At 47.4% G+C, this 23,964-nt stretch overlaps 2 protein-coding genes across 3 annotated transcripts in view; both read right to left on the reverse strand.

Annotated features, from left to right (window-relative positions):
- Positions 1-18,324, reverse strand: part of LOC147018182 (POZ (BTB) and AT hook-containing zinc finger 1-like) — a 58,928-nt gene extending 40,604 nt beyond the window's left edge. The window contains exon 1 of one of the 2 annotated variants that reach the window (XM_085897611.1): positions 18,002-18,324. In XM_085897611.1, the coding sequence (XP_085753737.1) occupies positions 18,002-18,034 (33 nt within the window). In that variant the 5' untranslated portion in view covers positions 18,035-18,324. The remainder of the gene's footprint in view (positions 1-18,001) is intronic. The other variant, XM_085897612.1, reaches the window with a different exon arrangement.
- Positions 18,325-20,691: 2,367 nt separating this feature from the next.
- Positions 20,692-23,964, reverse strand: part of LOC147018183 (uncharacterized) — a 49,948-nt gene continuing 46,675 nt past the window's right edge. Inside the window, exon 3 of the transcript XR_015062304.1 lies at positions 20,692-22,322. The gene's annotated coding sequence lies outside the window, so the exon portion shown is untranslated. The remainder of the gene's footprint in view (positions 22,323-23,964) is intronic.

Here is a 23,964-nt window from a genome sequence, read left to right on the forward strand (position 1 = left end):
AGGCGCGACCCGGTCTCGGCCTCAGGCCCGCCTCATCCTTGAGGGTATTTCTTTTCCTTGGTTTTGGGTATGTGTTGTCGGCGCCGTCTGTGAAGTAAAATTGTATAAGTGTTGCCGTGTGCTCGGTAGTCGGTATTAGCTCTGCATTGTGTTTTCGCTTTTATATTTGCTTTTTGTGTAAATGGAATTGTGTTTTTTCTGTGTGCTTTTGGTGGAATTGTATATGTGTGCTTCCCGTGTGCCGCGAATAAATGTGCTTTGTGTTGAACTGTTTCCCGCTTCGCTTCGTCATTTCTCCCATTGAATCCTCATCTTGCTTCACGTAAAGGGTTGGTAGTGGGCTGAATACGCCCGATAATTAATCGAACCGTCGAGGTCGACGATAACACCGCTCGGTTATTCTGATAGTACGGAACGGGTCGCTTAGGTGGCCCGTGTCCGAAGTCGACCTGCGGCGAGGTGCGATCGCCCGGTCTACCCTCCGCGTGGGTACTTAGGTAGGTCGAATTTGGCGAGCAACCCTATCCCACGCGGGGGCTGATTGGCTCGATCGCGGTGAGACCGAAAGGTCCACCCGTGACTGGTTCCCGGCGTTAGTCCGAGAGGGTCACGACTGGATTGTCCGTCCGGTGGGCGACGTGCCGCGATTCGAGTTACGTGGCCGTCCGCACGCCGGCGGGTGCGAATACCGCAACACTGGTGTCAGGTCGTGCGATACAAATTCATCGCCCTCCTCGCGGCACTGGTATCGGAGAACAGGAAAACGGGCTCTCCTGTCTCCGGCTAAATTCACGGGAATCGGTCCAGGGGTGAGAGAAGCGACCCCCGATTCCCTCCAAATTACGAGCGAGTTAAATTAACCCTTCACGAGAAGCAAGATGGCGTCTCAAGGCGAGCGGGAGCCGGGGGTATTAGAAATGTATATGTGTAGTAATGTAGAATCCATGGTCCAGGATGGAATCCCCGAGCAGGAAATGTTGATTGTGCAGGAACACGGACTCGCCCAACTGAACCCAGGGCCCGAGGTGGGTGCGGCAGCGGCCGCGGTGTATGACACCTCCTCCCCCTCTCCACCAAGACCCTTCCCCAACCGCTGCCGAAACGGCTCACTCAAGCGCACCCGACGTGGCCCAGCTATGCGCCATGCTGGCGGCAATGACAAATGAAATAAAAAACGAAATGAAAGACATGAACAAGCAAATGAATGAAGTGAAAACGACGATGGATACAAATACAAACGAAATGAAAGGCATGAACGAAAAGATGGATACAAATACAAATGAAATGAAAAACGAAATGAACAAGCAAATAAACGGAATGGAAGCAAACATGAAGGAAGGAATGAAAGAACTACGGGGTGAGACGCAGAACATGGGCCGATGCCTGCAGGCGGGCATGAAGGCCGTGAGCAGGGAACTTAAAATGGCGACTCCACGTGTCGGAACAAACAAGCTGGAAGGGGGTGCAACGGCTGACAGGCCCGCGGTGGAGGCGGGTAAGGAAAAAGTAATTCGGGAGACAAGAGACGAGGTGAAAGTAATTGCGAGGGAGAGAAAAGAACAATTAATACGGAAAGCAAGGATGAGGTACGCGGAGATCGTGAAAGAGCAAGGAGTGAAAAACAGAGAAGGACGGGAGCGACTGAAAGAGAAAGCAAGGTTGACCTACATAAAGATAAGGGAAAGACGCCAGAAAGAAGCAGAGACCAATAAACACGATGAAGACGGGGTAAGTGACGCACACACACAGGTAGTGGAGGACAATGGGGTTGAGCTCGCGGAGCGTGTAGGGACCCAGTGCGAGCACCTGGATGGCCTCCTCCAGGAAAGAGGGGAGGGAGTCTGCCCCCTTGAGGCGAGTCACGACCAGGTGAGTTCGGTCGTGCTTTGCGAGGTTGAGGAGAGGAGTGCTGTGGACGGGTGCACGGAGAGCTTGGGGGGTATAGAGGCCCCGGAGACCCTTGTGGGGACACAAATCCCCAGTGTGGTTGTCCCTGTGTGTGTGGTGCAAGGTGTGAGTGCGTCCCCGTGTGTGGAAGCGACCCCGTGTGTGAGTGGTGTGGTGGCGATTGTGCCGGAATACGTGCTTCCCAGCACGCCGTGTGTGGATGAGGCACCGTGTGTGGAAGAGCCCGCGTGTGTGAGTGAGGCACGGAGTATGGATGAGACACCGCGGTTGAGTGCCCCCGCGTGTGTGGATGAGGCACGGAGTGCGAGTGAGGCACCGCGGGTGAGTGCCCCCGCACGCGTGAGTGAACGGCCGTGTGCAAGGTCGCTGTGTGCAAGGGAGACCGTGTGTGTGAGAGAGCGGTATGAGAGGGAGATGTCGGTTGGCATGCGGGAGCACGCAGCCGCGTCTCCCGGTGTGAGTTTAATGGTATGGACTGTGTGCGTCGTAACACGCAGGTATGCGTGTGTGGAATGGAGACGGAGACGGCGACAGAGGAAAGAAAGCCGAGTAGCGGCTGAAGCTATTTCGGGGACCGTGCCGGGTTCACCCAGCAGTGAGCACGCGGTTCGTGCTGTGCAACGCACGAGACCGCCACGTGCTCGCTTGCGAGAGTGAAGTCCCGGTCCGGAAACGCACGCGGTGGATTTGCCGATCCCGCGGACGGACAAGTTTAGGCAGGTAAATGGATTTGGACCGGACGGGTTCTCCACGCGATCGTGTGTGTTGAGCTCCAACGGGCAAAGCACATGTGTTCGCGTGGGGAACCCCTCGAGACGTGGGGCTTGTGTTTTTTTTTTTTTTGCGCACGGTGACGTCATGGCTGCACGTGTGGTTGGAATCCGGCAGGAGGGGTATCCCGGCCGGATGGTACCGTCCAAGGAGGGACGAGGTACACGTGCAGCTGCATGACGTCACGGGCAGGTGTAAAGTGCGCGAGCTCTGAGTTGCCGCGCAGGTGCTGCGCATGAAGAAAAAAAAAAAAAGAAAAAACAAGCCTCACTTTCGGGTACACAGGATTCCTGGGCAAGGGGTGAAAGACCCCTTACCTGGGCACAGGATGGAAACTAGTTAGGGGGAAGGGTTAGCTTAGCTAGACCGACTTCATGGGGCAGGGGTAAGTCCTCATGGAGTCCGTGGAATGGATTAGTTAGAGGGATTGTAGCCAGATTTAGGATGGGAAAATGGGAAATAAAATGATTTATTTGGGAACAGTGACAGACTTGTGGATGTGTAGAGTTGACGTAGTTTAGCTACGTAGTGTTAAAAGGGAACGTGCTGTAGTTTAAGGGATGACGTGGGAGCACGAGTTAGTTAGGGGATGTAGTTAGGAGGATGGCAGAGTTCAGTGGTGTGTGTGTTGAAGAGTTGTTGGTGAGTGAATTGGAAGCATGTGCTTGGTGAGTGAGTGAGGCCAGCGGGTCTGTGTGAGTGGAGCGAATGGGGAATGCATGGTGCGATGAGTGATTGGGGGGAGGAGTGACTCCCGCCCAAGGGACCCCGGGGTCAGTGTAGACTGACTTAGCTGGGTTAGTCAAATTGAAAAATGGAGGTCGTTTTGTTGTTGGTGGGAGTGTAGGCTCGAGACCCATTTGGAGGGGTGCAGGAGCCCTGTTGACGGGCTTGGGAGTGTGGCTGCGAAAGGTGAGTATCGCTGAGAGGGTACCCCGGGCACCAGGCTAGTCGGCCGCGGTAGGCCATGGGCCCATGGGGGGCCGGGATAGAGTAGTGGGCACGGGTGCGCCTGCTTGGTGCGGGGGCCCGGGGCGCCATTAGCCGCGTGGGCAGTGTTGTGGGCACGGGTGACCCTCGGAAAGGGGCCCGGGAGGCCGGCCTGCCACGTGTGCGTTTCAGGGGAGGTGCCATGGGGGGCACTCCCCGGTGTTAGGGAGCTAGTAGGCTCGGAGGCAGTGTAGTGCCCGGGGGTGCCATAGCGGGAGATTCGGCAGAGGGTCGTGCCTACCAAAGGGAGCCACGTGTCCCAGCCAGGAGACCGTGTGAGGGCACGGAGAGAAAATTGGGGGGCGAGGCCCGAAATTGTGAGGACACCAACACAGGCGACGGGAATCTGGGTTGTTAGAACCAATAGTTTAAGCGAGAGGCGCTTGTTGAAAGCCCCGGGGTAGTTTAACAGTTAAATGGTTAGGGTAGATTAGGAGATGTACCCCTCCGCACCATCCATCCCCTCGCTCTCGTTGTGGGCCGCTGGACCCACTTTGGGTTAGATCGCCGAACTCTGGGGAGGCCATTCTGAGGCTTGAGTTGGGCCTCGACACAGGACGTTAGCTCTCCCTTATTCCCCTCCGGGAAGGGAATGTAGGGGTTGGGAGTAGGCTAGGTGACAGGATAGGTTAGCCGAACAAGGACGATAAAGGGGGTTAGGGGACGATTTATAGTGGGGAAGTAAGAAAAGAAAAAAAAAAAAAAATAAGTTGGGGCTAAATTGGGGTTTGACAAATTAAGGGAGTGGGTATGTACAGTGACAGGCAAAGGCGATAGGTTGGGAAGGAGACAGGTAGGTAGGTCCGAGCCCGCCTTCCAAGTGGCCAGCACCACCGCACTCCCTCCACCAACCTCCACTGAACGGCAAAGGCTGGCCAACTTCATCGGCTGGCCGTGTTTTGCTTCAAGGCAGAGGCCGGCCAACTTCATCGGCAGCTGTTGTTTTGCTGCAAGGCCTGTGCCGGCCCACTTCATCTGCCGGCTGGCTGTTTTTCTTCAAGGCCTGTGCCGGCCAGTTCATCTGCCGGCTGTGTTTGCCTGCAGCGGCCTTCTTCTGCGGGCTGTGTTTGCCTGCTACCTTTGCCATGCCATGCCCACTGCCCACGTTCACCAGCCCCGTTCAATTTTGCTTTGCCCCCCCCCCCCTGTTCATTTCCATGTGCGCCAGGATCCGCAAGGCAACAGTTTGCAAGCTGCGAGAACTGCCCCGTTGGCAGCTACAACACGGGCCTGCAGTGGCGGCCCGTGCACCGTGTTTGTGTTCATGCATCCATTCGTTGTGCTCATTGCGTGTGCCACTTGAGCTGGCACGGAGACTGCGTTGTGCAGCCCATGCACCGTTGTGGTTCACTGCGTTCAGTTCAAAAGGGAAGGCCTTGGACTGCGTGTGAGCAGCCAGCCACGTTCCCTGTCACCTGCATTGTTTGAGCCAGAGACTGCATGCGGGCAGCCTGGCTCCCTGTTAACTGCTTTTCTTTTGCAGAGTTCAATGATCCTGGGCCATGGTTTAGTGTAAAATTTGTAAGTTAAGGTTAAGATGTACTGTAAATATGAGTGCGCCCCCGGCATGTATGTCTTAGCGCCGGCAATTTTATTTAAGTCGTCCGTGTGAGTGAGTTTGTTTAGATAGTTACGCAGCCCTCAGGTTATTTATTTTGGGGACACGAATACCATGAATGTCGCACTCAGGGATCCGTAGGTAAAATGTACTAGGGGAAAACTACACATGATGGCACACGAAAATTTGACGACTCGGGACGAGTCTGTAAAAAGGGAAGGGGGTAGTGTTGTGGTTACCAAATTCGCAAACCACCATTCAGGTCCCTTAGGTGAGGTATCTCGGCAAGTATATGTGTAGTTAGGCCCAAACCCGTTGTCTAGTGGGAATACATGTCATTTATGCGAGCTGCGACTCTTCAGGATAGCCGTTTTTCTTTTACTATCTTTATTTTGGACCAACCGCCATGATTACCACCACAACCACAACATCAACCACCAACCACAACGCCGCTTCACCACAACCGCCACGACCTTCACATCACACCTCGCAGCCGTCGCATCGCCACCGTTCTTGCCCCGCTGTGGGTACCGGTGTTGGACTCGTGCAGGGCGCGCGTCGAACAGCGTGTACAAAATCACGGATTTTGTGCTTCAAAAACGGATCAAAAACGACACACGCCCACTTTTTGCCGTCCAATCGGTGAGCGAGGGGCGATTTGGCCCCGCCTCCAGGACGATCGATATATGCAAATTTGTGGATCAAAAAGCCTTCACGCCCACTTTTTCTCGGGCCAATGGGGAGCGAGGTGAAAGGTCAAAGGGAGGGGGTCAAAGGCGAAGCTACAGGGGGATAAAAGGACCGTGTTCGTCAGTCAGGAGAGTCGGAGAGGAGGAGAGTCCAAAGAAGAGTCCAGAGGCGGAGAGTAAGAGAGTCCAAAGAAGAGTCCAGAGGCAGAGAGTAGGAGAGTCGGAAGCAGAGGGGCAAGACTTCGCGGGCGGTGGAGCTGCTCGTCGTGTGCGTTGGAGTCGGAACGGAGGGGACGAGCTGTGGAAAGGCGGCGACACCAGACGAGGGGGTGCTCGCGTCGTGCAGGAAGCTGCACCCGAGGGAGGCCGACAGCGCGACCTGGCCGAGGTGGAGACGCTCGTCGCACATAATAAAGATCCTCTATACCCCGAGCATCAGCAACCCCCTCCTGTTTCCCCCCGCGCTGAGATAGTGCGACCAAGGGGGCCCCTTTCCCACCCCCTGCCAGACACTGTCCGCGAGGTCCGCGGAGTTGGGGCGCCATCGCCGCTCCGCGTCTCATCACCAGACGGGTAGGCGCGACCCGGTCTCGGCCTCAGGCCCGCCTCATCCTTGAGGGTATTTCTTTTCCTTGGTTTTGGGTATGTGTTGTCGGCGCCGTCTGTGAAGTAAAATTGTATAAGTGTTGCCGTGTGCTCGGTAGTCGGTATTAGCTCTGCATTGTGTTTTCGCTTTTATATTTGCTTTTTGTGTAAATGGAATTGTGTTTTTTCTGTGTGCTTTTGGTGGAATTGTATATGTGTGCTTCCCGTGTGCCACGAATAAATGTGCTTTGTGTTGAACTGTTTCCCGCTTCGCTTCGTCATTTCTCCCATTGAATCCTCATCTTGCTTCACGTAAAGGGTTGGTAGTGGGCTGAATACGCCCGATAATTAATCGAACCGTCGAGGTCGACGATAACACCGCTCGGTTATTCTGATAGTACGGAACGGGTCGCTTAAGTGGCCCGTGTCCGAAGTCGACCTGCGGCGAGGTGCGATCGCCCGGTCTACCCTCCGCGTGGGTACTTAGGTAGGTCGAATTTGGCGAGCAACCCTATCCCACGCGGGGGCTGATTGGCTCGATCGCGGTGAGACCGAAAGGTCCACCCGTGACTGGTTCCCGGCGTTAGTCCGAGAGGGTCACGACTGGATTGTCCGTCCGGTGGGCGACGTGCCGCGATTCGAGTTACGTGGCCGTCCGCACGCCGGCGGGCGCGAATACCGCAACAATATTGTTGTGATCATGGGGGTAGGTGAACTGATTTAATAGTACAGATAGGATTGTATAGTGTAGCATGATCCGTGGACGGGTAGAAGTATTTTGATGTAAACAAGTCAGGGAATCTGTGAGCTTAAGTGTTATGTGTCACCACACGAGGGGTGGGGCGGTGTTAATTAGCCTATGGAGTAAAAATAAGTTCCCCTGGACGTGATTACCCTCTGTGATTTTCCCGATGTTTTTATATTCCAAGCCAGGCCGTAAGCTGGAGGCCGAGTTCCTGAAACGGCAACAACAGGAGAAGCCCCACCGACCCGGGTTTGGAAGCAAGGAGGCCACACTCCGAGGGCGGAGGACAGAGAGGGTGGTAAAAAGAGGAAGATCGAAGGCGCAGTGTGCTTGGTGAAGGAGCTTCGGAGACAGCAGATCGAGCAGGGCAGATTGCACGTCTGGAGTGATCAAGCAGAGCAGATTGAGCAGAGCCAATCGAGGAGGTGCCGGCCAGATTTGCACGTTAGAGTGTGGAGGGCTCCTATCTGGTTTGGCGGGACAAGCGTGCGAGGACTGCAAGAGGCAGGTGACACCCACTCAGGAAGAGGAAGGCAGGCACGTTCATGAGCTTGCGTGTGGAAAGCTGCCATTCTGCCCGCGTGTGCACGTGGATGGTGGAGGCGCCTTCCTCCAGGGCTCGACAAGATACGGCGCCATTGCAAGTACACTTTGCTTGCAAGTACACATGCCAGACGAAGCTCCCCATTACGAGATTGACGAAGGCCAGCCCTTTGCCAGGCTGAGTACCAGTGTATTTGAAAAAGTGGTTTTGTTTTCATTTGCCACCCTTTGTCTGTGTTTGCTTCTGTGTGTTCAAGGCCTCGATCATAGAAGTTATTTATTATATTCATTTCATGTCATCTTCATTATTGTCCTTATAAATATTTGTTTCATTATATGTATTCCCTTTTAAAGAAACCGCATTTCATGTATTTGTAGAGGGGTTCACGGATTCAAACCCCCTCATGCTGTTTGTCCATCCTCCGTAATCTTCCTTCCCTTCCATTCCGAGTACTCCTTTCTCCATCAGCTATTGTCCTCACTGGGCTCTGTCGTCTTCCCCCATACAGCGGCGTTGCCATCCGCCATAACCTTCAAGCGCACGCTGAAATCCATGTCAAAGAGCGTGTCCGCCTCAGAGGAATGAAGACTGCTCGACTGTCCCGGGAGGTTGGTCGGTGTTAACCGCCTGGCAACCACGAATTTAGGTAGTGAGATTCGAACCCCAGCACCCATGCGACAACTGTTGTCAGGAGTGGGATTCGAACCCGGCCACCCCCACGACAATATTCAGACTGGAAGATATGATGTTTTGTAGCAAGAAACATTATTTTAAAACACTACATGTACAAATGTGACCATATTTTCTTTATCTTCTGGGATGTTTCATTTTGATGGCACAGCCTCATGAGCATGCCAAAGTCTGAAGCTTCGGCTTAGTGTCAGGTGTGCTTATATCTTCTTTATTTATTAGACGTCCCTAGGGATGTAAATTAACACTCGTTTTACTCTGCACGTGTTACACGTCATGTGCAACGAATTTCACCTCCCTCCACCTTGTATTTATTGTTATTTGAGAAAACATTTCTTTAACACCGCCCTTGAGGCCCAGTTGCAAGTCACCGTCGACATTTCCAAAATAAGAGACATAATTATTCTTTTATGGAAAATGTTTTTCGAGTTTATTTTTTATCCTGAAAATAGACTGTAGTGAACAGTCATGTTAAAAGATTGGCCTTTAAAAGGATTCTGAAATCCTCCTCATGAAGGCGGACAGATAAATTCACACCGCTTTATATAGGTCGATGCAGTGCCTATAGAAACTGTACACGCCCTTTCAAAATTTTCACCTTTTGTTGCCTTCGAGCCTGGAATTAAATTGCATTAAATCAGACTTTGTCCACCTTCATTTACACATCATAACTCACGACTTCAAAGTGAAAAAACAAATTCTACAAATTTCAAAAGATAATTAAAAATACAAAATTATAATATCTTGGTTGGATAAGTGTCCACCCCCATCCCCCCCCCTCCGGAGTTAATACATGGTGGAAGCATCGTTGACAGCAATAACAGTTGTGTCTGTTGGGATAGGTCCCTACCAACTGTGCACACCTTGATCGGGCAATATTTGCCCATTCTTCTGCACAAAACTGTTCAAGTTCAATCATGTTGTGTGCGGAGCGTTGATGGACAGCAATTTTCAAGTCATGCCACAGATTTTCGATTGGATTTAGGTCAGGGCTCTGACTGGGCCACTCAAGGACATTTATCTTTTTGTTCCTTAGCCACTCCAGTGTAGGTTTGGCTGTGCTTCAGGTCATTGTCATGCTGAAAGGTGAACTTTCGTCCCAATTTCAGCTTTCTTGCAGAGGGCAGCAGGTTTTCCTCAAAGATTTTTCTGCATTTTTCTTCATCCATTTTCCCTTCGATCCTGACAAGTGCACCAATCCCTGCTGATGAGAAAGATCCCCATAACATGATGCTGCCACAACTATGCTTCACAGTAGGGATGGTGTTCTTTGGGTGATGTGCTGTGTTGGATTTGCACCAAATGTAACGTTTTGCATTGAGGCCAAAAAGTTTCATCTTGGTTTTGTCAAACCACAAAACTTTTTTCCACGTGGCTTCAGAATCTCCAGAGTGGTTTCTTGCATTCTTGAAACGGGACTCAAGGTGGCCTTTTTGAGTAATGGCTTCCTTCTTGCTACCCTACCATACAGGCCAGACTTGCGACATGCTTGGGATATTTTGTCACATATATACACAGTGAACAGTCTTTGCCGCAAAGGCATGTCGCTCTTTCAAAGTTGCCATTGGCCTCTTGGTGGCCTCTCTGATCAGTCTACTTGCTTGGTCATCCAGTTCGGAGGGACAGTCTGGTCTGGGCAGGGTCTTCGGTGTACCATATGCCTTTCACTTCTTAATGATTGTCTTGACTGTGCTCCAAAGGATATTCAAGGCCTTTGAAACATTTTTCTACCCATCTCCTGATCTGTGCCTTTACACAACTTTATCCCCAAGGTCTTTTGAAAGCTCCTTCGTGTTCATGATTGAGTCTTTCCAGTGAAACGCACCACCCAGCAGAGAAAACCCACAGGAACAGCTGATTTTTATCCTGAAATAATCAGAATCACTACAATTTAACACATGTGGAGGCCAATTAACTTGGTGATTGGTTACACCTGAGGTAATTTACAATTGCTGCTATAAAGAGGGGTGGACACATCCAACTAAGATACAGTAATTCCTTGGCATACGCTGTTTCTCAACACGTTTGTTTCTGTTTTACGCTCTTTATATACAGGGTGAGTCAGAAGTAGCGCCCGATTTCTGTCAGTTTATTGTTTGTTTGCCATTTGTATTACAGTGTACAAGAAGGTAGAAATAAATGAAGGACATGTTTATCTAACCATTTATTTAAGAAAAAATTACGGAATTGTACCAAGCTGTTTTCCTTGCAATTTTCAAAGTGCCCTTCCTCGTGATCGATGCACAATTGCAGCCGAGCAGGCACAGAGCGGCGCACACGTCTGCAGAGTTCGATATCAATTTCCTCAAACTTTGCATTGATTTGAGCCTTCAATTCCTGAATGGTATGAGGCTTTTTACGATAAACAAGGTCTTTCATGAGCCCCCAAAGAAAGAAATCTGGAGGTGTAAGGTCTGGGGAGCGTGCCGGCCACTCGATCGGACCGCGGCGGCCGATCCACTTTCTGGGAACGTTTGCATCAAGCCACTGACGGACATAACATCCATAATGTGGTGGAGCTCCAACATGCTGGAAATAACAGTCCTGATCTTGTACAATGGGCCAAAAGAAGATTTGCAGCATATCCAGGTAAATTTCTGCAGTGACAGATCCCTCAAAGAAAAAGGGTCCAATTATCCCTAATGGAGATATGGCTGCCCAAACTGTCACTCCAGGTAAATTTACTTTCTTCTCAACTGTCACTCTTGGGTTAGTCACAGCCCAGTAGACACAATTGTGTCTGTTAATTGTGCCATTAAGCTGAAAACATGCCTCATCTGACCACCGGATGTTGTCTAGCATTGTGTCCTCTTCGTGAAGTTTAGCTAAGAACTCTTCGCAAAATTGAAGATGGCGGTCATCATCTCCATCATGAAGGGTTTGCAGCAAGCCTGAAATGCAAGATTTCCATTTTTTCTGGTGAAGGATACGGATTACACTTGATTGGCTCACTTCCAACTCTGCAGATAAACGGCGAGTTGACTTTTGCGGCCTTTGTTCCAGTCTTCTGATGGCTTCTTCAGCCTTAGCTACATTCGTTGCCGTTTTCAGACGACCGGACTTCTTTGCAGTGGCTTCCGACCCTGTTGCTTCAAATTTCTCGACAATCAATCGTATGTTTCTTCCCTGAGGTGGGTTAATATCGAATTCCTGTGCCAAACGGCGTATCGCCATCGTCGGTTGTTCATTACATTTGTAGTAATGTTTCACGGCCGCAATGCGTCGATTCCTTGAAAGGTAATTCATGGTTCAATTTGGTGCAAATTCAGTGACTTTCCAAACTCGCAGCAATAACCTGCAAAACAAAATCAAAAATAAATAAATTACGAAAATTAATAATCTGCAAGACAATTATTAACAACATGACTTCCCAGAAAGAATCTGACAGCCGAAAAAACAGAAATCGGGCGCTACTTTTGACTCACCCTGTATATTATGACTCGACCTCCCTAATCTGCCAATGTGTTGCACCCCGGTGTTTCACAACAACCAGTCTGGATATGCTCCAGTCCATGACGCTTCCTTAACGATCTGTGAAAGCTTTAATTGTATTTCACTTTTAAAGGTTAACGAGCTGAATACCATGAATGACCCTGACGTTGAATGAAAGCCGATTACCAAATGATGTAGATACTTGGGAAGCCGATTACCAGACAATATTATAAAAAATAACAAGAATGAATACCATGAATGATCGGGTGTCAAATCAAAAGCAATTACTAAATGATGTTGATAATACTTACACAGCCGATTATAAAGAATTTGTATCCACATTTATTTTATCGAAGAAATCGACATTATGACATGCAATTGCAATTTTCAAAGTGACCTCCCTCGTGATCGATGCACAATTGCAGCCGAGCAGGCACAGAGCGGCGCGCACGTCTGCAGAGTTCGATATCAATTTCCTCAAACTTTGCATTGATTTGAGCCTTAAATTCCTGAATGGTACGAGGCTTTTCACGAAAAACAAGGTCTTCCATGAGCCCCCAAAGAAAGAAATCTGGAGGAGGTAATTACCAGACAGAACAAGATGGCGACTATGTGTGACCCCCACCCCTTGTATGTCATGATGTCGATTTCTTCGATAAAATAAATGTGGATAAAATTCCTGTCAGCTTGACTTCACAATGTGAGGTGACATTGCAGTTAAAGATGACAGAAACACGAATCTATCCATATCTTAACGAAGACATGTCCTTTGTGCGTTTGTGGAAATGTGCTGGCACGCTTGCAAGTGCCTATTATATCCATCAATCGGGGAAGTTTGCAAGACGGCAAGATTTTCTTCTGCTGGCGTTATTTGCGTCCGATGAGAGATGATGATTCGTACATAACGGGACTGACATGAAAATTAAGACGGGATTACTTGCGGTCCGAATTTTATTTTTCTGATCACAATTTTGATGTATATTTTTCTGCCGTTAAACTCTGTCATATTTCCAAGAAATTAAGGGTGATTTGGAATAAAAATCATAAGAAACATCAACACTGGAATCATTTTTCTCGATGCAGTGGACATGAAGCGTTATGTACAAATCCATTATTTCATCAGATAGGGTAGATGCCAGAAAACCCAAATAGGGAGACAGAACATCAAAACATAAGAGACACCAAAGTTCACATTCTGAGTCACCACACTCAAAATAACTGTCACATAAGAAACGTACAGTAAAATAAAAATTTTACCAATCAAACTAACATTTCTAAGGTTACAAAACCCATATTCTGTTGATTTAATAAAACAGGGAAATGGAGAGTATGATATTGCCAGTTTCTACAGGTTCCCCAAGATGTTCACTTTCATTTCTGACCATTGATGGTTTGTCCAAGTACCTCATAATAGTTTTATGTGGAATTTCCCACAAACATACCACAGCATACCCACTTTGTGAGCCATGCATATATTGAATCATTAACATAACTTTTACACTTAAGTTGTTTCTCTCGATTCCCTCTGCAACCAAAGATGGATGGAGGTTATGTTTTTCACCCGGTTGTCCGTGTGCAGGATATCTTAAAGTTAGACGAAATGAGTTGAGCAGGTTGGGTGTCTAACAAGGATGAATTTATTAGATTTTGGTGAAAAATCGGAATAGATTCCTTTCGGAGTCGAGACAGCAGTTCAGTATCGGAATCTGTTCTCAAATTTTAAAGAATCACCAAAGCCTACAATCATAAGATTGCCTTTTTACCTCCGCCACCGAAGGTGAAGGACGTTATGATTTCACCCCTTTCTGTCTGTTTGTTTGTGTACAGGATATCTCAAAAAGTTGAAGATGGATCCAGATGAAATTTTATGGACAGGTTCGGTGTGTGACAAAGACAAACTGATTAGATTTTGGTGAAAATCCGGATCCTACTACGAGAACTTTAAAGTGATTCTTCACCATTGATGGGGCCAAAAATGATATACAGTATTGTTGTAGATTTCCCGCCCGTCGGCGTGCAAACGACCGCGTCTAACCAATAGTGGTCGCTTCGCCCACTGAACGGACAATCCAGTCGCGGCTTTCCGGATCAATGCCGGAAACCAGCCACGGGTGTGTTTTTAACCACACCACAACCTTGTCCGCACTCAACCCGTACTACAGGGTCCGATCGCCAAATCTTCGATTTACCTAATTATTCGCGCGGGTAGGTTACTGATTGTACTTCAACAGGACCGCTTGGAAACGAGCCGCTTAAGCAGCTCACTTCCTTTTGGGATTACCGAGCGAGGTATTATCGCGCAGTCCCGTTGGACCCGATCACTTTACCGGCTATTTAAAAACCAACTATATTCCGAGTGCAAGATGGCAGCTCAATTAAGGGAAGAGGACGCAACGAACAGGTTTACATTCACACAAGGACATTTATTATCAAAAAGCACGTAGGCAATTAAACAAGGCAAAACACGTATGCAATTATACAAGCAACAAAAGCACGACAAAAGAACTACGACCGTCTATACGAAATGCAATGCAAACATTTACAGCACACGAAGCACTTAACAATTTCCTACTTATTAGACGGGCCCACGGACACACATACGCATACACACACACACACACACACCAAAGAAATGGTGGCAGAGGCCTTTAATAACAGGCTCCAGCTCGGAGGATAGGTGAGCTGAAACCCAGAACCTATCTCAAACCTCTTCACCTCGATTGGTCTTCAAGTTGTTCGGACCCGGGTTCCAGCGAGAGCGAGCTGGATCCAATCGCCGTGAGCTGCGATCCTTCCCGAGCTCCCGCGACTCCTCCCGCGCTTCTCAACACGTGCTGGTATCGGTTCCCGTACCGCTTCCCCCAAGGAACCACCTCCAAGAAAAGGTCGACGAGTCGCACCAAGCCGGGAACCAAAATGGAGAACAAAGAGCTCCACGAACCAAGAAGAAGAAGAAGCCATCACTCGCAGCTCGAGCCGAGCGACCAGCTCAACTCTCCTCCAAGCAAAGCAGCTCGAAGCAAAAAGCTCTCCCGAGCCAAGCAGAAGCCGAAGTTCACTGAACCCCCAAAGCAAAAAGCCTCCAAAAAGCCTCCTCCTGAGCCAGGCCTCAGCCAAAGCTCACTGAGAAAGCCGAAGCAAAAATCTTCCGAAGGCCTCAACCCTAACGCAAGCCAAGCAGGACCCAACGGTCTGCTGAACGACTACTCTCTGCCAAAGCAAAAAGCTTACGACTGCAATTCCCCAACACGAACAAAGAAAAGATCTCCTCTTATCCTTCTCCCGCCCTTCTCCCGCTCCCGGCGTGACTCATGACTCATGCCCTCGTGCTCCATCCCCCGCTCAGCCACGGTAGGAGGGAGTTGTTGACATCACGAGTCACGGGACGGCAGGGTTCTTCTTGCTCTTCGCAAAAGAGGGTGAGGGATGTCTCCATTGTTTGTTCCCTAACTATTAAATCGATCCGCAGCACATCTAATCGATTTCTGAACATTTAAACAATGGAAGGTGAGCTATCTCGGGAACAAGCACTTATCGACATCGCTGACTAAAGGAACCTGTATGTTGTGTGCAATCGAATTCCCAAATTCGTAACACTATGATCTCAAAAAGTTATGAACGGATTCGTATGAAACTTGGTGGACAGGTTGGGTGTGTGACACGGAAGAATCGATTCGACTTTGGTGAAGATTTGGATTCGACAACTAGAATCTTTTTAGTGATTCTTCAACATATTGAGAGAGATGGCTCAAATGATAAAAAGCATGATATCTCAAAGTTGTGGATGGATTCGGACGAAACTTGGTGGACAGGTTGGGTGGGTCAAAAGGACGAATTGATTTGATTTTGGTGAAGATCCGGATCTGGATGCAGGAATTAATTTTTTTAAGTGATTCTTCATCATTGAGAGATCGGGCCAAAAACGATATAGTGCTGTACAGCATGATATTTAAAAAATTTAATGGGCCCGATATGTTCTCATGGATCAGGCATTACGTGGCCGAGTTGTGCGCTCTCCCATGTGTCCTTCTAATTACTTAATGTCACCACCTCTCTTCCATGAAGCCTTGACTTTTTATGCAAAAGGTGAAGGACAAGTTTAAAAGAGCAAACATAAGCACTTGAACAGTAGAGGAGTATTTGAGAACACTGGCACAGATATCATCAGTACCTGAGACAGAGTCAAGGTCAGACAGAAAGTTGTCCACCTTCAAACGAAAAGGTAAAAGTGCGATGAAAGGTCATAGGGGTGGCCCGCACGCACACACACACACACACAGACCTCTTTGCCCAGCCAATCTCATATCCTCACAGTAGTTTAGTCATTTTGTTGAGGGATTTGTCACCATTCATCTTCCAACTTGTTTATCGCAAAAGAACATTCATAAAAGCGATGTAGTGTTCGACCCAAATGCCTTCCAGAGATGTTTAACAAGGAGAGGTTTGAAGAAAACTTCTCACCAGTTCAGCTCAGTGTGGACAAGTATTGGCATGTTAGAAAATGAACTGCTTTCCTTGATAAGATAAAAGTGGCTTGACAAGCTGATTGTACCGGCAGAAAAACACTTCTGAATGAGGACGCATTTGATCATTTTCACATGCAACACGCAACTTTAGAAATGACGTATTAATGCTGACGAAGACTTTTGAACATGCGCCGTGCACGTTTTCAGTGATACTGTTCGGCTCGCAGGAAACTTTAAACCTGCCTTTGCTAACCTGTAATTCAAATGGTCTTTCAAACATAATTTTCAGCATTTTGATGAGAGTGGCAATTTCAAGGTGGTTAACCATAATTGTTACTGAAAAAAAAGAAAAGAAATTAAAGATATTGGAATTGCATTTGAAAAGGGCATCGGATTGCAGTAGTTGGGCTGACAAAAGTGTGTGGAGGTAGCACACTTATCGAGCTGGATAGCCTGCGTACGATTCCCGATCCGAAATCACATTGGTGTTTCATAGGCAGGGCTCACATCAATGTGTGCGCTGTTCCTTTGAAAGGAACGTGGAGCCGGTTGGTGTAACTGCTACTTGTAGATATCAAAGACGGTAAAGTACCTTTAGAAAAAGGTAGGCCAATGTGTGTTGTGCCCTGGGAAAATTCTAAAATTACGATCCTGATCTACAAAGTGCCCTGATCAGCAACACAGCTAGTGAAACCCCATCAACCACCACCACCACCACCCAGAAATTATGCGAACCAGCAAGCAGTAGCTTGTACGTGATGACGACGTGGGGAGTCCAAGACCGAAGACGTCGATTACCATGACCGGACTGACAGTCCCAGGATTTTAACCCTAAAATGAGACTCATCCTATGGTACAAATAATTCACATTGACTACAAGAAGTATTGATAATGAAACATGGGCTCTGCACTTGAGACAATTCCAAGCTTATGCCACCACTGCGTGCCCGTTTGTCACGTGACAATAACATTCCCCGTGATTGGCCGTTTAGAGCCCCGTGCTGGTGGACATGTTGAGGTCCAGGAGACACGAAAGTCCAGGGTTATTACAATTCGGCACCTCATGTTGTGAAAAGCAGCCTTTGAACGTAACGGACGGTGAAAAGGAATGACGTACGAGCAAAATTTATGTTTCCTTTGTTCCGACCGTTTTTAACTGCTCAATCGCAATGTCTGGCCGTACGTTTACCACAGGTGGTGAAGCATCCCAAAGACCTCCATCCGACTTAGTCTTTCTCGCTCTATATTTTCTCGGAATAACCTGTGTTCCTTTCACGTGCCTCGGCCTATAACGACCCGACCTCTCTGTCCCTCTCCCGCCATGAAGCCATTTTCCTCCATAGCAGATTGAGATACTACCACCGCCGTCGTACTCCCACTCCCCCCGAGTATTCCCTATCTCCGTCTCGCACTCTCCCTCTTTCTCCCCCGCTCTCTCCCCGTCATATCCCGCTCTCTCTCCCTCCCTTTCTCCCTTCGCTCTCCCCTCCCCATCTCCCTCCCTCCGGTCCCCTCCCGCCCGCCCTTCTCCTCCCGCGGCCGCTGCCCTGAGGGCCGCGCTGCTTCCCTCTGCCTCACCCCATGGCCCCGGCCGTAGCCCGCCCCTACGCGGACAGCACCCACCTGATACAGGTAGCTGGTCCAGTTGGCATCCATGGCGCCGGGAGGGCCGAGGGGAAAGCGGGAGGAAAGAGAACATGGCGGGCGCGGCCGTTTCCGGCCTGGGTCAGGGGGACGCCGGAAGTTTGGATTAAATGCGGGAAATTCAAATGGGAATATTTTACATGGTTAACGGCTTTTGTTTTCCTTTCTGCATTTATTTTCCTTTTTTAAGGACAACGTGCACGTAGCTTCGTACTTGGGATCAGAATGTGTGATAGATTAAAAGCACCGAACGCACAATAATAGAAACGAGCAGATCCGTTCGTGCACAGGGAGCTCCGAGCCCGCCGTAACCATAGTTACAGCGTACAGAGTGGCGCGGGAATAACGGTCGGTGGTGACAAATATTAACCACCGTGCTGAGGTGAGACTTCATGAGCCACGGTGTTCAGCGGATTGGGAGATCAGATAACTTTTATAGAGGCGAATATTGCTGTTGTTTCCAACACGTGCCATTGGTGCAAGTAGAGCGGGGGATGATGAAGGTTGTTCAGACGCGAGTTAGCACCGGCTCGTTTGAGAATGGAAGGTGAAGGGATAAAACGAGCATGGCTTCACTCTTTACAATGACATTTGGGAATGAGCACTCCTCCATTTGTATAATCTAAAAACGTTTTAAAATATAATCTCTTTGTTAGCTTGGAAAGGAAACTTTCAACAACAAAAAAAAAATCAATAAAACCTTAAATAAAACTCAACATTTGCATTTTTATTCACAATAAACCGACCATATGAGCAAACGTAAAAAATAATTTATTTCTCGCCTGATAAGAGGCCAGGGAGTGTATGTGTGTGGTGGTGAGGGGGGGGGGGGGTATAGCCTTCTCCCCGGTGCAGGGAATTTTGGCATCTTCGTGCTGTGGGAGCTGCTACCCAGAGGCTTATTGGTGAGAAATTATAACCAAAACATGGTAAAAAAATATAAAAAAAAAAAATATATATATATATATATATATATATATATATATATATATATATATATATATATATATATATATATATATATATATATATATATATATATATATAAAATCAATACTCGAGTAGCAGCTCCTGCTCAAACATGTGATTCATCTTCATGGCAATATATATACGTTTTTAAACCCCATTCTCCAAGGTTCAATATCGACATTTTAAAAATGTTTTTCATTTAAATTTTTGTTTCACTAAAACTGCACACCTTAAACTAGGTTTGCTACGAAACAGACACCTTAAACATGTGACCAATTAAATGATGAAGCAGGTGTTGACTCAAAGAAACTTGCACACTCGATCACGTGACCAGTCACTTGCTTTGCTTCATTGCTAATTATGTACCTGAATTAAACAAAAGCTATCTTATAAGAAGCTGGCAGGATGACCGAAAGGTACCACATGCCTCTGAGCCGTCTCACCTGGGTTCGAATCTTGACCCAGCTAGAAACTGTCATTCTGGTGTTTAACAGAGAGGGCGATTCAAAGTGCACGCCATCCCTCGAATGAACGTTAAACAGGAATCCCGTCTGCCAGCATAATTTGGTGGATGTTAAATATCCCACGGCGTTCTTCGCAGAGAGGTGAACTATCGCCGGCACCATGTCCAAATTCCTGCCTCAACTACAAATGTGAAGGTAATGGCAAACCACCCAGCATAACACCTGCCAAGAAACTGCTTCGACAGCACTGATGGTCTGTAACAGAGACATCAGAATCAGTCATATAAGCAAGAACATCTAAACCCAATTACACATGCGTTCTAGCACAATGACATTCAAAAGCCAACAGTACTTCAAGTTTCTTCTGTTAATTTGACATTCAACAAACTCATTTACTCTCAGTGATGGCTACAAATCCGATTTGAGACGTAACCACATCATCTCGAGTGCTGTACAGTACCAGGATAGCGGAGTAGCTCGCCTGCAAAAGGTTGTCTTTCTTTCCCTCTTCAAACGAAATGCACTGAACCACGATCTTCCGACGTTGCATCAGGGGTGCCCATCGCATGCGCAGGTACGTGAGCCTTCAGTGGAGAATCAAGTTGGCACTCCCTCTGCCGTCGAGCTTGCAGCGAGAACAATCGTTTGGCAAAGTTTTACCCCCACCACACCCTAAGGTAAAAAGCTGACATTTATTCAGCCTCATCTTGAACACTGTGCCACATTTGGGAAGATGGTTATTATAACAAACTTGTAAACAATGTGCATTATCCAATGTAGAAACCTCAAAGATGATGCACAAAATAAACTGCAGATCAAGGAAACTCGTTCATGCCTCGTCATTCTTTCCTTTTCATAATCACAACTTCATCATTCCACTCCATCCAATCATTTTTCTCGTTAAATATTCGTTAATTTCCATCTGCAGAATGATTTTTCTCACCTTGACGCAATATGCAACATCACATAAAAAGAGAAAACTATATCATGGTTTAGTAGAAAACATTTCTCGAGCCTTTATTTGCGATTGTCAATGTTGCTTTTTGATTATTTATCCTTGAGATTACAACTCACTGGTGCACAGCCCTGCATAAACCCTTAAGGAACAGACACAAAAGCAAATGCTTCGGAAATGACCCCAAACTGCAAGAGGTAGTAAGTATGAACTGCATGTCAGAAAACTGTGCACACCTTTGCTAATACCTCAAAACCCTGAACAAAGGAAGAGCAAGAATATTTAACAGGTGATCTTTATTCGCATTAACCACGTCATAACATGGCCCTGCCAAACGATGGCGAAATGGGCGAAGGAAATAGGGCCGTGGGTTGAAAGGGAGCAAGACACCTAAAGGTGTTAGATCAACTCCACAGCCACCTCTGCTCTTTAGCTCCATCCCACACAAATCCACAAAATAAAACAAAAGATTTAAACCAACCCCAAAAGAACACATAGTCCTCAAACTTTTCAAATTCCACCCCAACCATGAAGGATTAAAAAAAAAAAAAAATTAACGCTCAGCGACAGTGCCACACAGCAGTGCACAGAATGCAGCACCGAAACAGCAAGGCACGCCGCTGCACAATAATGGATGGCCCTGCGCAGCGATGCACAGCACCGCAAAGCACTTCTTGCCTCACCGTGAAAGCTCATTACTGACAAACTTTTGCATCGAAGGAGAGAGGCGATTGCAAAGTTTATCTCCGGCTTGCCTGAAAGTGTCCAAGATGCCAGGCTATGGGCCAACATCGCTTTCACTGGTTATGTCTCAGTGCAAGAAAGGAAGAGAAAAAGTCACAAAGTCGAAGAAAGAACCAGGAACATGAATCTAAAAATAAACGAGAGACAGAGAGAGACAGAGAGACAGAGAGACAGAGAGACAGAGAGACAGAGAGACAGAGAGAGACAGAGAGACAGAGAGAGACAGAGAGACAGAGAGACAGACAGAGAGACAGAGAGACAGAGAGACAGAGAGACAGAGAGACAGAGAGACAGAGAGACAGAGAGACAGAGAGACAGAGAGACAGAGAGACAGAGAGACAGAGAGACAGAGAGACAGAGAGACAGAGAGACAGAGAGACAGAGAGACAGAGAGACAGAGAGACAGAGAGACAGAGAGACAGAGAGACACAGAGACACAGAGACACAGAGACACAGAGACACAGAGACACAGAGACACAGAGACACAGAGACACAGAGACACAGAGACACAGAGACACAGAGACACAGAGACACAGAGACACAGAGACAGAGAGAGAGAGAGAGAGAGAGAGAGAGAGAGAGAGAGAGAGAGAGAGAGAGAGAGAGAGAGAGAGAGAGAGAGAGAGAGAGAGAGAGAGAGAGATATTAAAGTCTCAGAATGTGTCAGCACAGTTCCTGACGTGTTTTCGTACATTCCCTCAATCTCCCACATCTTCCTCGCAAAGCAAGCACGCCATTAGCTGGAGCCAAAGCGTAGACAAAGGCAGTGGTTGGATGGTGAGAAAAGGCTTTCGACCAATCAAATACATCCATCTGGCCGTGAGCCTTTCTCCACTTTCGCTGCATAGATTCCAAGCATAGCGAGAAGAGCGAGGATGGAGAATAAGGGAGAGAAGAGTCTTCCCTCTCCATCACAGAGTGGCATTTCTTCTTCCTCAAAAAAACACAAGTTTAGCTCAGGTCAAATCATCCCACAAATTGACCAAGGTGCGAGATGCAAGTAGTTCTTCGCTTCTCCCCCACCCCAAAACATAAAAAGTGTGCCACATAGAGGATGGAAAGGACAAATAGAGGAGTTATCCTGGTTTCCATTTATCCAGGCGCAGAATGCAGGGAGTCTAGGCTGGGCCACTGTTACAATCACTGTAGACCACCACACGTCCAGACTCTGTAAAGCACAACAAATTGATCAGTATTACCACCTGGCAACTCAAAGATTTTGCCTAACTCCACAGATGTTTTGAAATATAACACACTACCACAGTGTATTTGAAGTGAAAACATTAATTTATAGTGAATCAAGGCTCTTGATGGAGCCTGTAGATAAAACAGGCATAACAAGGGAGGACATTAGTTTTAATGGTTTGTCTGAGGATCGTACCACGGCTATAGACCGATTAGTTTGGCAGGATGGTTCATCAGGAATGGTGGTGGTGGGGTAGGGGGAGGGAAGTATGCTTCCTTTGTGGATTAAATACATTTTAATATCCTTTTATTACAGCAGTTTCTCTATTAATAACTCAGATTACTTTGATGGCTCACCACCAAGTGGTGTATTGTGCTTGTATCGCAATATATAGAAAGAAAAGGAGAGAATTGGGTGTTTTCGATTCTTTTTAGATTTGAGCTATTATCCAAGAAGGAAACAATCATGAGCATCTTTTTCAGAAATTCTGACGAGACAAAACAACGTGCTCAAAGTAATTGTGCGTCTCTCCAGGAATAATCATGACACTCCAAGCTTGCCCCGAGGATATACAATTGTCGAGAGGAACGTTAGAATTATAATGGCAAGCATAATTATGGGGACGAATGTGACATTCGTTTATGCTGAGTGGGTTCAACTTTAGAATATCTGAAGAGGAGAAAACTTAAAATTACCAACCACAAAACACAGATGTGTTCGAAGGGAGTGGGGGTTAATTCTGGACCTTGCAAGAACATGTGTATGCATATCGATAGGCCCAGGTAAAGGCCCGGTCACACCTTGACGTTTTAGCCAGCGATGGCAACGTATTAAAATGTATCTAAAACGCTGGCTTACGTTGAAATTGATGTTTTTTTTTTTTTAAGATTTGGACGTATTCATAGCGACTTGGTCTTATGTATAACGCATTGATAATGGACACAGAACGTTTCGTTGTGTTACAGATAACTTATACCAACGAATGCTGAACCTGTTGGCGGCCTACACAACTGATGCCCAACGATAGTCTAACTTAGGCATAGCGCGTTGCACGCATCGCCAACGATGTCATGACGTAGCCTATTAAAAGGCTGACGCACAACGATTGGAATCTCATAACTGCCGTAGAAATGGAAGTGTCAACATCGCGGTCACACCTTGGCGATCTTGCCAGCGTATGCCGACCTAAGAAAAATGTGTCTAAAACGTTGGGGCACGTCAAATACGGTACGAGTAAGTTTGGTATACGTGAGTAGAACGCTAAAGTACGCTATCATACGTCGTAGTAAGTAGAGTACGTCAAGAAATTTTAAACATGTTCAAAATTTTACGACGTACTCGGCGTATGACACACGTTCCGCATGCGATGGGGATAAGTTTTACACACGATATGTGGACGCTTACACACGTCCACAAAGGCTACTTATAAGCTACTCATAAGTCGAAACACGTCGCGGTAATGTCTTTTTTACGCGAGACTTATTTCTAACTTATGTTTGACGTGCTTTGAACCAATTCTTTACGTAGTCCCAACACACATCGACGTATGTAGACGTATTCCAATGACATCTTCCGGTCGACAAAAAAAAAAAATTAACATGTTTCTAGCTTACAACTGCCATAT

This window comes from Eptatretus burgeri, chromosome 10, assembly GCF_056783735.1.
Source record: "Eptatretus burgeri isolate ZD-2024b chromosome 10, Ebu_testis_v1, whole genome shotgun sequence".
NCBI lineage: Eukaryota > Metazoa > Chordata > Myxini > Myxiniformes > Myxinidae > Eptatretus > Eptatretus burgeri.